Source organism: Pinus tabuliformis, chromosome 2_1, assembly GCF_031772625.1.
Source record: "Pinus tabuliformis cultivar Carrire ecotype Pingquan chromosome 2_1, CPIR1, whole genome shotgun sequence".
Taxonomy (NCBI): domain Eukaryota; kingdom Viridiplantae; phylum Streptophyta; class Pinopsida; order Pinales; family Pinaceae; genus Pinus; species Pinus tabuliformis.
In genome coordinates, this window is record NC_142299.1 from 83,746,280 (window position 1) to 83,759,289 (window position 13,010).

Here is a 13,010-nt window from a genome sequence, read left to right on the forward strand (position 1 = left end):
TATATCAACCATAAATTAACCAGATCCACAATATTTTAGATTCAACACAATATTTCAAAACCAGCTTATCTTTATTCAACTTTTTGCCAATACATCCAGATCTGCCCTGCGCACTTAGCTGCAGGGGTCCGCGCACACAGTTGTGGACTCTACCAAGCCTCTATGCACATAGCTGCAAAGCCTCTATCTACCCACCAACACCCTTGACTCGAACTTACAAACTCTCCAAAACTTCTGGCGTCATAAACCCACTACATTTTAGATCAACCATGCATATCAAAAACTCCCTCCTAAGTAGGCCGACTCAATTTACATTATTTTTGGGTGGACAACCCTCTGACATGACTCATTACACTTCACGCTCCGCACATCTCACGGAGCCTTTACCATACCTTTACCCAAAATTTCTGTCTTTGAGCCCCAAAACCGTTACACTGGGCCTCTGCTACTCAACAGTCCCCCAACACAATTGCCGTGACTCGTCCCGAGTCACTCGGTTGGTGTGAAAATCTTCGCGCGGAGGTTGGTTAGCAACTTCTATGCTTCACTTGTACTTGCAGCAAACTCTTTCGTCATCCACTGTACCTATTCAACGCGTGCTGCCGATACATCAATCTCTGTCTCAGCTGCTTCTTCGGGTGTATATTCTGCCTGCATGTGTGCTACCTTGTGCTCGATGGCAGTGGAAACCATGAATTCCTCATCAATCCATGGCTGGAGACATTCTTTAATCACTGTTTCCTTCTATTGGGTAGCATCAGCTTGTATTTTCAGGGGCTGGGCCTCCCTCATCTTGGCCAAGCGCTGCGTAATAGCAACTATCTGCGTGATCCCTCTGACATTATCATAGGATTGTTGGAGCTCCCTTGCCTCTGTTTCCAGTCACTGTAGGGGTTGGATCTTCTTGAAGTGAAGTGAGCGTAATAAGCGATTGAGCCAACAAGTTGGTACATTCCTTCATGGAACGTGTGATCATTTCCTACCTGGAGTTAATGATGCTTTTGCGTTGCTCGGTGACCTCCGGTGGTGTCGAAGGTTGTACTTGTAATTTTAGATCTGTGATCCATATGCTAAGATCCAACTGAATCCTCGCGACCTCCTCCTTTGCTGCATGGAACCCACTAGCCAGCTTGTGGATTCTAGGAAACTCGGCTGCAATCTCCAGCTCAGGGGCACGCAAACATGCTTCCCCTACAAGTTGCTCCAATTGCTGACTCTGCACGACGGTTTCGTCCTATTGGAGGCTCAACTATTCTATATTAATTCTTTGTTCACTGAGTACCTGTTCCGCATGTCCTTCCCTAGCCCGAAGCTCCATCATGGCATTGCCCTGGAGCTGGTACAAGCTTTCGCTTGGGAGGGCGGCCAAATTTAATCCTAGCCCCGTAAGCTGTCCTACCACAGCTCTGTCCTCCGCATTTTTTGTTGTCAATGCTCCTGCTGGGATCATGATAGTATGAAACATTTGGGCCTTCAGCAGCTTCTTAGTGGCTGACATACCCGTAACCCCATGAGTAGCGATGGTTCCCATCTGTGTTGTCCATGTCCTAAGTTCCTGTAGCTGCGCGCGGAGCTCCCCCAACACAATCTATTGCTCCGACATGGCCTCGTCGATTGCTTCGCTAGTGACTTCATGAAATGTGTCCTTAATGTCACCTATGTCTCCCTCAGTCAAGGTGGTCAGTTCTCCATCTTATTTAGATGCCTTGGCCTTCTTCCACGGCTTCATTCATTCTGTCGGTAGTGGCCGTTTTAAGGGCGTACCCATGGTGGTTGACAGTGTTCCTTCTGTCCCTATCTTCGTGGTTGTCTCTATGGGCACCTTCTGACTGCTTTTGTCTTTTGTCATTGCAGCCCCTCCTGCTGGTGCCTTGTCTGTTGAAGTTTGCGTTGCCTCCCAGGCCGGCCGAACCTCCACAATGTGTTGTTCATTCCGCTTTTGATGTGCTACGTGCTTAACTTCAGCCTTATGTTTTTGGATAGCGGCCTCATTACACCCCACCGCATCTGGTCAGTGCCATTCCGGTGGCTAGGTATCTAATACCGCATCGATAGCTTCGTCAATGGCAAGGAAAGGGAGTGTGGTCCACATCCGGTCGGGGTCCTTGCGTGCCCAGATGTAGACAAAGTGCATGTCTGCTTTAAACTCGGCGATGTGCTTCACACTTTCATATATTTCGTTGGACAGATGGGGCTGCTAGGTGATCCATTGTTGAACATTTGTGTCCATCAATATCCAAAGAATCTTGATGCCCTAGATTCTTGCAGCGTCCCTTGTCACCCAGAGTGACGCATATTTGGCAGCTTCTGGCCAATCCTGGTCCAAGGAGGGAAACTGACTGTCTTCAGGTAATTCAGTGGTAACTAGCACAATGGACAACAATAGCCACGCATAGTGGAAGGTCTTTCCCTCCTCTTGAACCTCCCTACAGTTGGTCAAGAACTCTTCACAAAGGAACTACACCTAATTGAATCGTTATCCAGCTGCGCATTCCTCAGCTAGCGCAATGACTATCGCCAGAACCTCATTGCCGTGGAATTTCTGCATCACTTTCCCTGCCAGAAACTGGGTAGCAACGCAGACTGCTTTATTCAAAATACTATCAATAGCATACCCCGCTACCATTTCTCTAGCTTATATTTCTTTTTCAGGGTTTCTGTCATCGTCACATCGCCACTCTTATCGACAATTTCCCCAGGGTCTCTTCTTTCACAGGGAAGCTGTGAGATCCTATGAATGATTTCTGTTGTGATGTGGATGGGTTTACCGATCCATAAGTACCCATCATGTACCAGATAGAGCAACTGTCTGATGACCAATATTGTAATAGGGGGCCGGAGAAAGTGGGGAATGGACAAGAGACAGAGCAACCTAGCTTTCTCCACCTTCCATAGCCATTCCTTTGGCTGAAGTGTCGTAACCACCCCTTCCACACTCTGCTCCATCAATTCGCTAGTCGCCAAATGGGGAAATTTTGTTGTATCTGTAAGGTCCCAATCTTCAAATTTCATCGTCAAAATACGACTAGTTACCGTGCTTTCAACTGGAACTCCTTTTGGAAGAGACGGGGTGATGAGTATATTTTCAACATCATCCAGATTGGTAGGGACCTTAGCCTTCCTTTTGCTTGGAGGAATATACTTGGGTCGTCGGACTAGCTGGATATTTGCTTCGCCTTCCTCATCTGGGTTTATTTCTTCGATATATGTCGAAGATCCCTCTTCCTCTTTGTCGCTTTCAATTGTAATAGCTTTGCCCTTTTCTTCCATTGTGAGCTTGCTAAATTGAAAATGTTGCAGCGACCTCCTTACTGATCGTGGTATCTAGGGGTCCTTCTTGGTCCGCAGTGTTTTGGGTGATTTAGGGATTTCGGCTGCCTGTGGTGTAGGATTCTGTGGAACCTCCTTGGTGTTTGCTATCGTCCTGAGTAATGACTCTTGAAATTCCTTTGGCATGTCCTGAAACCACGAGCATTCTCTCAGCAGATCTTCATTCATATTGCTTCTCTTGGCTGGGACCCAAGGCGGCCAATTCGTCGAATGATCAAGCTTTGTTGTGTGCCCCTTCACTTGTTTATTATATATGACTTCAAATTCAAATTCAGCCTTTCTCCCTATTCGTGGCTCATTAATGTGATCTTGGCAGTTACCCTTATGCCTTAATTGCCCACCACCCACTCCTTGGTGTCTTAAATAGGACATCTTGTCATGAACAGTAACTGCAACGGTCGCCTGCCATCCTTCCCCTGCGACAACGCAACCCTTGGTATGCAGATGCATCCTATGCATTTGACTAGCCTTGTGCGCCATGGTCAAATTGTGCAGCTTTCCTGCAGCCTGTTTTATAGTCCCGTACCCTCTTCCAACTGCGTGGAGCACTAAGACTGGGCCTCCTACAGATAGTCAGTTGGTCGCACCCATCGTGCGATCCTTCCGCTTCCCTACTAGCCCGGGTTGTGGGCACCCTTCGCGTTCCTTTGAGTCTGATAGCGTATGGCGGTCTGTGCTCCTTTGTGCCTGTTATCTCAAAATCAGACCCTGGAAGGCTGCTGACCAGGAAGACCTTAAGTAACTATTTCAAACCTACTTTAGGTTGAGGCTTAGCCTCCCCAACCTGAGAGGGCTCTCTCAAAGGATTAATGAGTTTTGATTATGATTAAGATGGCTAACTCTTATGAAACAAAGATAAAAATGTAAGTGGTGGAAACACAATTAAAAAGTATCCATTGGGCTTATGGAGTCAAATTCGTTTCAGTATAACAATGATATCAACCTTACATAGAAGTTAGGACATATAGAATTCAACCATTCAGAACACACCAGAAACATATAGGACAACACAATTTATAAATATATGAAGGAAATTAGAGCACAATCAGTGATTTCTAAGTAATCACACATCTATAACACTGCAAATACTGAGGAAGGGATAATACACAACATTCTGAATAGTAAACTCCTTCTGATTCCTGAGAAGTAAAGCTAAGTCTTGTATTACTTAAAACTGAGTCATATACATAGCACAATAGTTCTAATTTCTCTGAAATTTTCCAACCTTGAGTACATTGCTCTCTCTCCTATATATAGAATTCTTTACAAAGCTGAGATTCCTCCTCCTATGTGAGGGGAACTCGAATTATGCTTGCTATGACACCTACTCAAACTTTAACTAACTATTAAATACAACAACTGCTAACTAGGAGCTTTAGAAACCTAAGACAATTAGGAGTCTAATTCTACATCATGCTGAACATAGCATTTATTACAATCAAGATTCGTTCTCTGACAAGTGGTTTCCTTCAGCTTTAGCCTTGATGGATGTTTAAAACTCTTTGTTGGCCCTTACTGTCTTATCTCTTCACTGCTGCTGGAAAGTAGGAAACTGCCCCTGCTTTTATGTTTTTGGTCTCCACAAAGATATTCGAAACCAGTTATCCATGTTGTTCTTCTTTGATTACACAAAAATGTATTGGAGTGCCACGTTCTTCATGTGCTGTAGACCCTGGCTTATGTACACGTGTTAAGACAACACCTGTCTAATGCTGTTTGAAACGTTATGACCAAAGCTAGCTATGAACAATGACCACTTTATAACACATAGCTTTAGAGCTCATATATGTCCTTCCTCGGCTTGTTCTGCCCCTGTTGGATGCTCATATTTTGTTAATGGTCCTCTTTATAAACCTCCTTTCAAAAAGATTTGACGCTTTGTCAATCATAATTGATCAGCCGAATTGTAACATGCAGCTACAACAGTTTTGTAGCGCGCTACGAAACTGCTGTGTAATTTCAAAAACACAATCTTAATGCCAAAATTTGATTGTCTTGAGCTTCATTATCTTGAAATGTCTCTTTTCATGTGCCATGAAGCTGTTCAAAACTGAGTGCAAAGGCCCTTTTTAACTCTTAAACACCACATTCCTCTTGGGAGATAGTTGCTTTACCTCTACTGGAACAGACATTGCAGTTGCAATTTCCTCCATCCGATTTCTGCTGAGATCTAGAAATGACTCAATTAAATCACCGTCCAGGAAACTTTTTGCATCCACAGTCTTCCTTTCATAGCTAAATTATCGCCACTGTTCATGGCTTAAGCCCCCTACTCCCTTGATCACCTTGACAAGATTTGCTTGCAACTTTTCAAGAAACGGATATTTCTCCCGAGGAAGAGATGCATTGACACCAATGACACCATTGATTGTTCCAAATATAGTTGTAGGAATCTGGCAGACGCATAACAAGAGATCCATTCCTAATAAGATATAACAAACTCTCCTAAGTGGTATTCACCTACAACTTCCAATTTTCCTCTCTCTTCATCAGTTGCAGCATCGCTATTTTTCCTCACTATAAAAAGGTTGAAATTGTTCTTTGCTCCAAGGTATAAAATGTATTCGCAAGACCTAACAATGGATATCCTAATTTTACTGATTCTGTACCATCAACTGACTGCCTTGGAGAGAAATCACTGTGACCATCCTCATCAATCTCTGGTGGCTCTAATGTCAGAGTCGAATCCCAGAATTTCTGCATCATTGTGCTTGCTGTGTCACTTGCAGCACAGCTTGAACCTCCCACCATGGCCATGGCTGCATGTGTTAGTTGTAAAACATCCAGACAGGCCAAAATGTATCCATCTTTATCAACAACTGGAAGATGTAAAAATTTCCCATCGTGCATGGTGTGCAATGCATCAACAATTGTTGTGTCAACAGTTGTACAGTCTGGATTTGGTGTCATCACCTTTTCAACGAGGGTTGATTCTGGATAAAGGTTGTGTGCAACAATCCGTGTAAGAAAATCCTTTGAAGTTAGAATTCCTTGAGACTTATTCCTAGTTGTGAAAATGACTGAACTGAATTGAAATTCACGCATCTTCTTTGCAGTGATATACACAGATTATACAAAATCTGAGGTGACCGGAGTTGATCAATATCTTCCCCTGTTCGTTGAACAATAATAGAAGCAAGCTCTCTCGAGCTCTCAAATCCACAGTTGAAACGATGAATGCAACCCTTAGAATCGTGCAACTTAAAATCTATCATCATCCAGAACTTCAACTACTGTCATTTAATTTGCATTATAATCACGAGCCCTCTCTTCAATTTCTCCCTCCTCATGTTTGTATAAACTCGATTGTGGATAATTGTATATGCCTTTGAAAACCAAGAGCATTGGTGAAAAATAACATATTTCAAAAGGCACTAGTAGTTTGATTACGAGTATAACAGTGGCCATCAAATTCAGCACACAATACCGGCCCTCACACTTTTACAGTGCACATTGAACATGGAGACATGGTTACATTGAATTTAATGAGGAAAAAGGCCACTTTTCACTGTTATTTCTTAAACCCTAAACCCTGATAACACCTCAGTCCTTGTTCTTAAGCCTATGGGGTTGCTCGTCCATCCACTGAAACTGAAGGTGCAAAATTGTAACATGGTACATAAGCCAATAGAGAACCAGAGACATGACTATAAGCAGAGCATTCCTCTTATTTTTCATCACTGATTTCTGGTGTCGAAGATGTTCTGCGGGATTGCAAAGGGGGCCATCACAAACAGGGCGTACCTCGAATTTCCAGTAGATATCCATCAACAGAAATAGGCAGAAGGGCACCACAGTCAACAATGGCTTCAACGCACTCCGGGCCACCGCATTGAGGCCCTTTCCCAGGCGGTCCAATCCGGGCATTGTTAACATTAATAATATTATGGCCTCTGCTGCTGCAGTGTACCCTAAAACAATCCATTCCAGTGCCATATATCAATAAAGAGATTGATTTCATCACCAACTACAATAAAATCTCCACGAGATTGAACATATAGTGCAAGAATATGACCATGATGGCCACATTCAGACTGAAACTCTCTTGAACCATCATCACGGAGCTCCCATTTGTATAACTGAATCTTTTGATTGATGCCAGCAAGAAACTTTCCATTAAATGCATTCAGATCGTAAACAGAACCCTTTGTCTCCTTCTCAGTAACAACTGCAAACATGTGCCAGTACCAAGACACCTAACGACCTAATGATGAAGATAAGCATTTGGATATGATAGACGAAGTGTATAAGCTGACAACTGTTGATGTAAACACAACGGATTTTGATAAATATGACAGCTGGGTGAGATTTGCTATGGATCAGCACGAATCCCCGATTTCGTAATGCAGTCAGTGCAAAATCGGTGTTTTGCGCTACGAAATCACCTAGACCGGGTTTCTGCGCTACGAAATCACCTAGACAGTTTCGTAGCGCATATGAACTTTGAAATGAGTTTCGACATATGATATTCATGTGAGATATGAGACCAATGATAGACTAAAACAGAAAATTGACCCCATTTGACATACTAACAAGACTCTTAACAAGACTCTAAAACAAGATGAAAAGACTAGACCCAAAACTGACACCAACCCTTTGACAAATTTAAAAAAATTGATGTTCAGAATTTAAAATATTTTTTCTTGAGTGATAATAGTGCCCTAGGGTGCAATCGCAACAATGCTAGCAGGGTCGTGGCTTGTCCTAGTAGTGTAGGAGAGCTAGCCAAGTCTGATCCCCTCAAGGGTTCTTTCGCGCGGCCCGTGTGGGTAACTTCTAACTTTATTTTATCAATTTATTCATCCACCCTCACACATTCCTTTCATAGTCTGGTCCCCGTTTCCTCTAACTCGTAAAGTTTCATTTTTCCACGTCAAACAGCTTCCCATAACTGCTGCATCTCTTCGCGCAGGTCTTCATGTTCAGGTTGGACTGTAGGGGTAATGGCCCGTTCGGCTGTGGATAGAGTTCCTTTGGCATACTTTGCTCTGTGTACGGTCTTATCGGCCCAGCGAACCCTTGTTACGTGTAGATTCAGTTGGGTCGATGGTTGCACAACATACAACCGTACCCTTCGTTGTAGATGGATGATCGCCCTACTCCAATGTGGCTACCGTGCACGTCCTCCAATCCATACCTGGAACTGCCTTCTACCTCTCAGCTTCCTCTGTGCACACCACCTTGGTGTGTGCGACACTTCTTCTAACACACCATGCTGCTTCTGGGCTATGATTGAGGTGCCAGGGTTGACGAGCTGCCCCTCATTTGTTGCGCCATTATCCGCTGGCCGTTGTCTTACTTTAGTGGTCACACGTCACAATGATCTAATCATCATATTACAGTTGAGTGTTGTGACTTCATGCAATTGGTTCTGCCATCGTTCAGTCTCCTCATCTGAATCCGATGTGCAGGAACTATCACGCTCCCATGAGATTCTTTCATCCTATGTGGGATTCACTCGATCCTGATCTTGCGCTATTATCTGGTAGATGCAGTCCAGTTCATTGTCACTGTCCTCGTTGCGCATCGGTTTGGTGTAGCACTTTCCTATAGTTGGGTCCAGCGGAACTATTACCCATAGTGACTTCTTTTCGAATGTCATTTTTCGTCTTTTTAAGTTGATGACTCCATTCATGTCCATGGCCTAATCGATTCCTAGCAATGCAGGGTAGGGATTACTGTCATTAACAATTTCTGTTACCTCGAAGTCGGTCTGTGTACTTACGCCTTCAATGTCCACTATCACCCCTTGCAATCGGCCCATCGGTAAGATCTTTTGTTAGTTGGCCATCCGTAGATGAATAGGAGACCACTGCAGTGCGGGCCTACCCATGCATTCCCACGCTTGCTTAGGTAACACATTTTCATCTAACCCTAAACCTAGAATGACTTGGTCTATCTCGTACACACCGATTTGTGTTGTCATTGGCATTTCTCGTCTGGTGCGCAGAGCATGTCTTCCTAGTTTTCGGACTACGTGCGGCCCGCCCGATCCTGCGCACTTAGTGATTAGCTCTTGTAGTCCTTTAATGACTTTACTGTCGCGCAACAACTTCATACATGTCTCTAAAAAGGTAGTAAGCATAGAGGGATCCATCCCCGGCTCAATTGGGTCCCTTCTACCTGGAGTAGAGACTTTTGTGAAGCTCTTCAGAGCTTCCTTAGGCATCTTCTTCCCCTATTCCACCTCAAAGTCAGGTTCCCTTGTAGGGGCATCGTGACCCTTCGCATCTTCTGCAAACTCTTTCTGCACATCTCCTCCTGTGGTTGTGCCACTCCTTAGTACCATGTTTATGCTGGGGTCTTCTTCGCATGGTTTTGACCTCATCATTTGGACATTTTGAGTTGGGGTGGGCTATAACACTCCCTATCACACATCTGGGCAATTAACGTTGGACAATCTACCATTTCATGGTCAAACTGTTCACAGTATGGACAAGATATCCTCGTCAAGTTAGTGTAGTCGCGAGCGTAGTGTCCTAGCCCTTTGCAGTTATAACAGATCAGCTATCTGCACCCTCGCCCAGGCCCCATTCCTCTTCCTTGACCATGTCCTTGAAATCTCCCGCGTGGTCCTACAGCTGGGTCGAAACCTCGCGCTTCAGTTTGCATGCGGTAGGTTGGGGTCCTTTCCATCATTAAGTCGTAACTTTGACACATTCTCTCATCGTGATCCGCTGATCTACAAAAGTTGTAATACAGCTGTTGTGGGGTCTGGGTATACTTCTGCAATAGGTGGCAGTTGTTCGTTGCGTGCTTTCCACCCACTTAACAAATCGCGCACGAGAGCGCGAGTGCCACACTTGGCCTTGCTTGTACCTCCAGCTTTAATGGCATTGGCCCCCCCGCCATATAGTTCACAAAGATGGGGCAATGGTCCTTGTCATGTCCTTGAATTTTGCATTTAATGCATCCTACCTCTGTACGCATGACTGGCTGGGTCGCCCTTTCTTGCTTCAATCTTTGTATTTCTAAGCTCAGGTTTTGTATCTACGTGTGGATTTGTTGATCTCCCAACCCCAGATCCGGTATTGGGGTTTCGTGCAACCTCATTGCTGTTTCTAATGCTCTGGCTTGGGTTGAGATCTTTTGTTGTGATAGCGCCATCCTCAGATGTGGTGTCAAAGACGCCACAAGCCACGTGCAGTGTTGCACATTCGTCAGTGTCATGTTAGCCTCGCGGATTGTGCTTTTTAATCTCTGATCCAAGTCCCATGGGGTTTCGCCAGGTAACATTGTGATCTCCTTGAACCCAATGACCGACTGTGTCTCTAATTTTGGCCGACCAAAGTCTTTGTTCAATGTGTCCTGGATCGCCACTATCCCCGCATTCGGATGATCGTTTGAGTACTTTATATACCACGTCAACGCGCGGTCCTGTGGTGTGCTAACTATAGTAGCCTTTTTGATGTTATCATTCGTCATGCCTTGGGCTTCCCATACAGCCCTTACCACAAACCAGAACTGACCTGGTTCCTCATTTCCTACACCCCTAAATACCGGCAACTTGACTGCGCTCGCCATCCCAACCTTTGGTAGTGGCGGAGGTGGGGTCAGTGAAGATAGGTTTGATGTAGGTGAAGTAAGTGATGGAGTGGACGGAGGTGGTATCATTGGAAAGCACCCCTTAATCAACCAGACTGCACTTCTTGGAAAGAACCTCGCGAGCTCTTCCTCGCTTTCTCGTGAAATAGAAATCAAAGCACTATTTTCTAATCCCTCAGTTCCTCGGTAGCCTCTACTGCTCCGCGTTATGCCAGATATTAATAAGTGTGCATAATCTGTTTTTCACATAACAACATTTTAATCCAAGTATTCAATGATTTGATATACTTACCTCATGGTCCTTGGAGAAAGCGCCTTTCTGCTTCACTATAACTCATAGTTGTGTCTATCGCAAACTCGGTGATAAACCCTCCTATTATCCAATCCAACCAGTGATCTACTACGCGTGCGATTTTGTCTTCAGATGCTTCTAGCGTATGCACCAATTTTAGGGTCCACACAATAGGCTGATCTAGTCTGCACCTTCCCACACTGTCAGCTAACCTCGCGATCCACTCGTACAACTCTATCGGGAATGTTGCAAAGAAGATCTCGTGGATATCTGTGTATATGTAACGATCCAAACACTCTTCCTCCAATATCCGGGGGTTTCTATTTTCCTGAACCATGAACTCATGAAGCTTCTGATCCAGCCAATCTTTAAGCTCTTTCTTTGTAGGGTTCCAATGTTCTGACATCAGACATCCCTTAGGCAGATCCCAGTCCTGACAATGGAACCATTTGTTGGCTTATTGGGCCTTGACCCAGGTTCGGAAGATTTATTTAGCCAAACAAATCCCACAGCTATCGGCCCTTTCGGCAACAGCCCGTGGAGCGCGGACTGAGGTCACACTCAAGGTAGCAGGGGAGGGTGCTGGAACTAAGTTTCCACACCCTTGGGATGTCTTAATGTGGTCTGGAGGGTTCGTTCACCATTCTGTGGCCTCACACCACTCTGCTTCCGTGTAGATCCAGAACAAGGCAATTCCTTAATACTTATTATTAATGAGTTGTTATAGATTGAATTTACTTTTTACGGTCTTTAAGAAAACATTTAATAGAGATAAGCAGTGCGCACATCCAGAAAAGTTATAACTTTGCATAAACTCATAACATAAGCATAAGCGTATAGATCAAACATATATATCAACCATAAATTATTCAGATCCACAATATTTCAAATTCAACATAGTATTTCAGAACCATCTTATCTTTATTCAGCGTTTTGCCAATACATCCAGATCTGCCCTGCGCACTTAGCTGAATGGGTCTGCGCACATAGCTGCGGACTCTACCAAGCCTCTGCGCACACAGCTGCAGAGCCTCTATCTACCCACCAACACCCTTGACTCGAACTTACAGACTCTCCAAAACTTCTGGCCTCATAAACCCATTACATTTCAAATCAACCATGCATATCAAAAACCCCCTCCTAACTCTAGAACCTTGCTCTATTTATACATTTCCATGGTCCGCGGACCATGGGCAGGCCAACTCAATTTACATTAGTTTTGGGCAGAAAACCCTCTGACTTGACTCATTACACTTCACGCTCCATACATCGCGTAGAGCCTTTACCATACCTTTACCAAAAATTTCGGGCTATGAGCCCCAAAACTATTACGCGGAGCCTCTGCTACCCAACACTTCAGTTATTCCATCTTAGCTTCCATGCCTTTCTTTAAATCATCCACCTTAGCTTCCACGCCATCCATCTTAGCTTCCATGTCATTCATCTTGGCTTCTATGCCTTTCTTTAAACCATCCATCTTAGGTTCCACGCCATACATCTTAGCTTCTATGTCTTTCTTTAAACCATCCATCTTAGCTTTTGTTACTTTTTGTGTGAGTGAAATTTGTTGCACTTGGTCTCATAATTTTGATATATCATGTTGCATTTCTTCCTCTTCTTCATGAGTCATGCTAGAGATTTCAGGTTTCTTACTAGGTGTTTCCATTTTCTTTCTTCGGGGCATCAATTATTGATAATAATGCTTCACTATGCCCTTTGAATTCCTTCAAACTAATTTTTCAAACCAAATTTATGCAAAAAAAAAAAAAAAACTACACACCTTTTTTCACTTTGTAGGAGTTCAATATTGAATCCACTATGTCTTTGTAATTGTGGATCTCTA

The 13,010-nt window shown here is 44.1% G+C and overlaps 1 protein-coding gene and 1 pseudogene across 1 annotated transcript; both read right to left on the bottom strand.

Annotated features, from left to right (window-relative positions):
- Nucleotides 1–5,570: 5,570 nt before the first annotated feature.
- On the bottom strand, nucleotides 5,571–6,375 carry LOC149198884 (CBS domain-containing protein CBSCBSPB3 pseudogene; annotated as a pseudogene).
- Nucleotides 6,376–6,873: 498 nt separating this feature from the next.
- LOC149198885 (uncharacterized) lies at nucleotides 6,874–7,266 on the bottom strand. The gene has a single exon (XM_089399324.1). The coding sequence runs from the start codon at nucleotides 7,264–7,266 to the stop codon at nucleotides 6,874–6,876; it is 393 nt and encodes a 130-aa protein (XP_089255450.1).
- Between the last annotated feature and the right edge of the window lie 5,744 nt (nucleotides 7,267–13,010).

Bases quoted from the DNA above. Each gene is read 5' to 3' on its own strand.
- LOC149198885 (XM_089399324.1), bottom strand. From the start codon at position 7,266: ATGGCACTGGAATGGATTGTTTTAGGGTACACTGCAGCAGCAGAGGCC.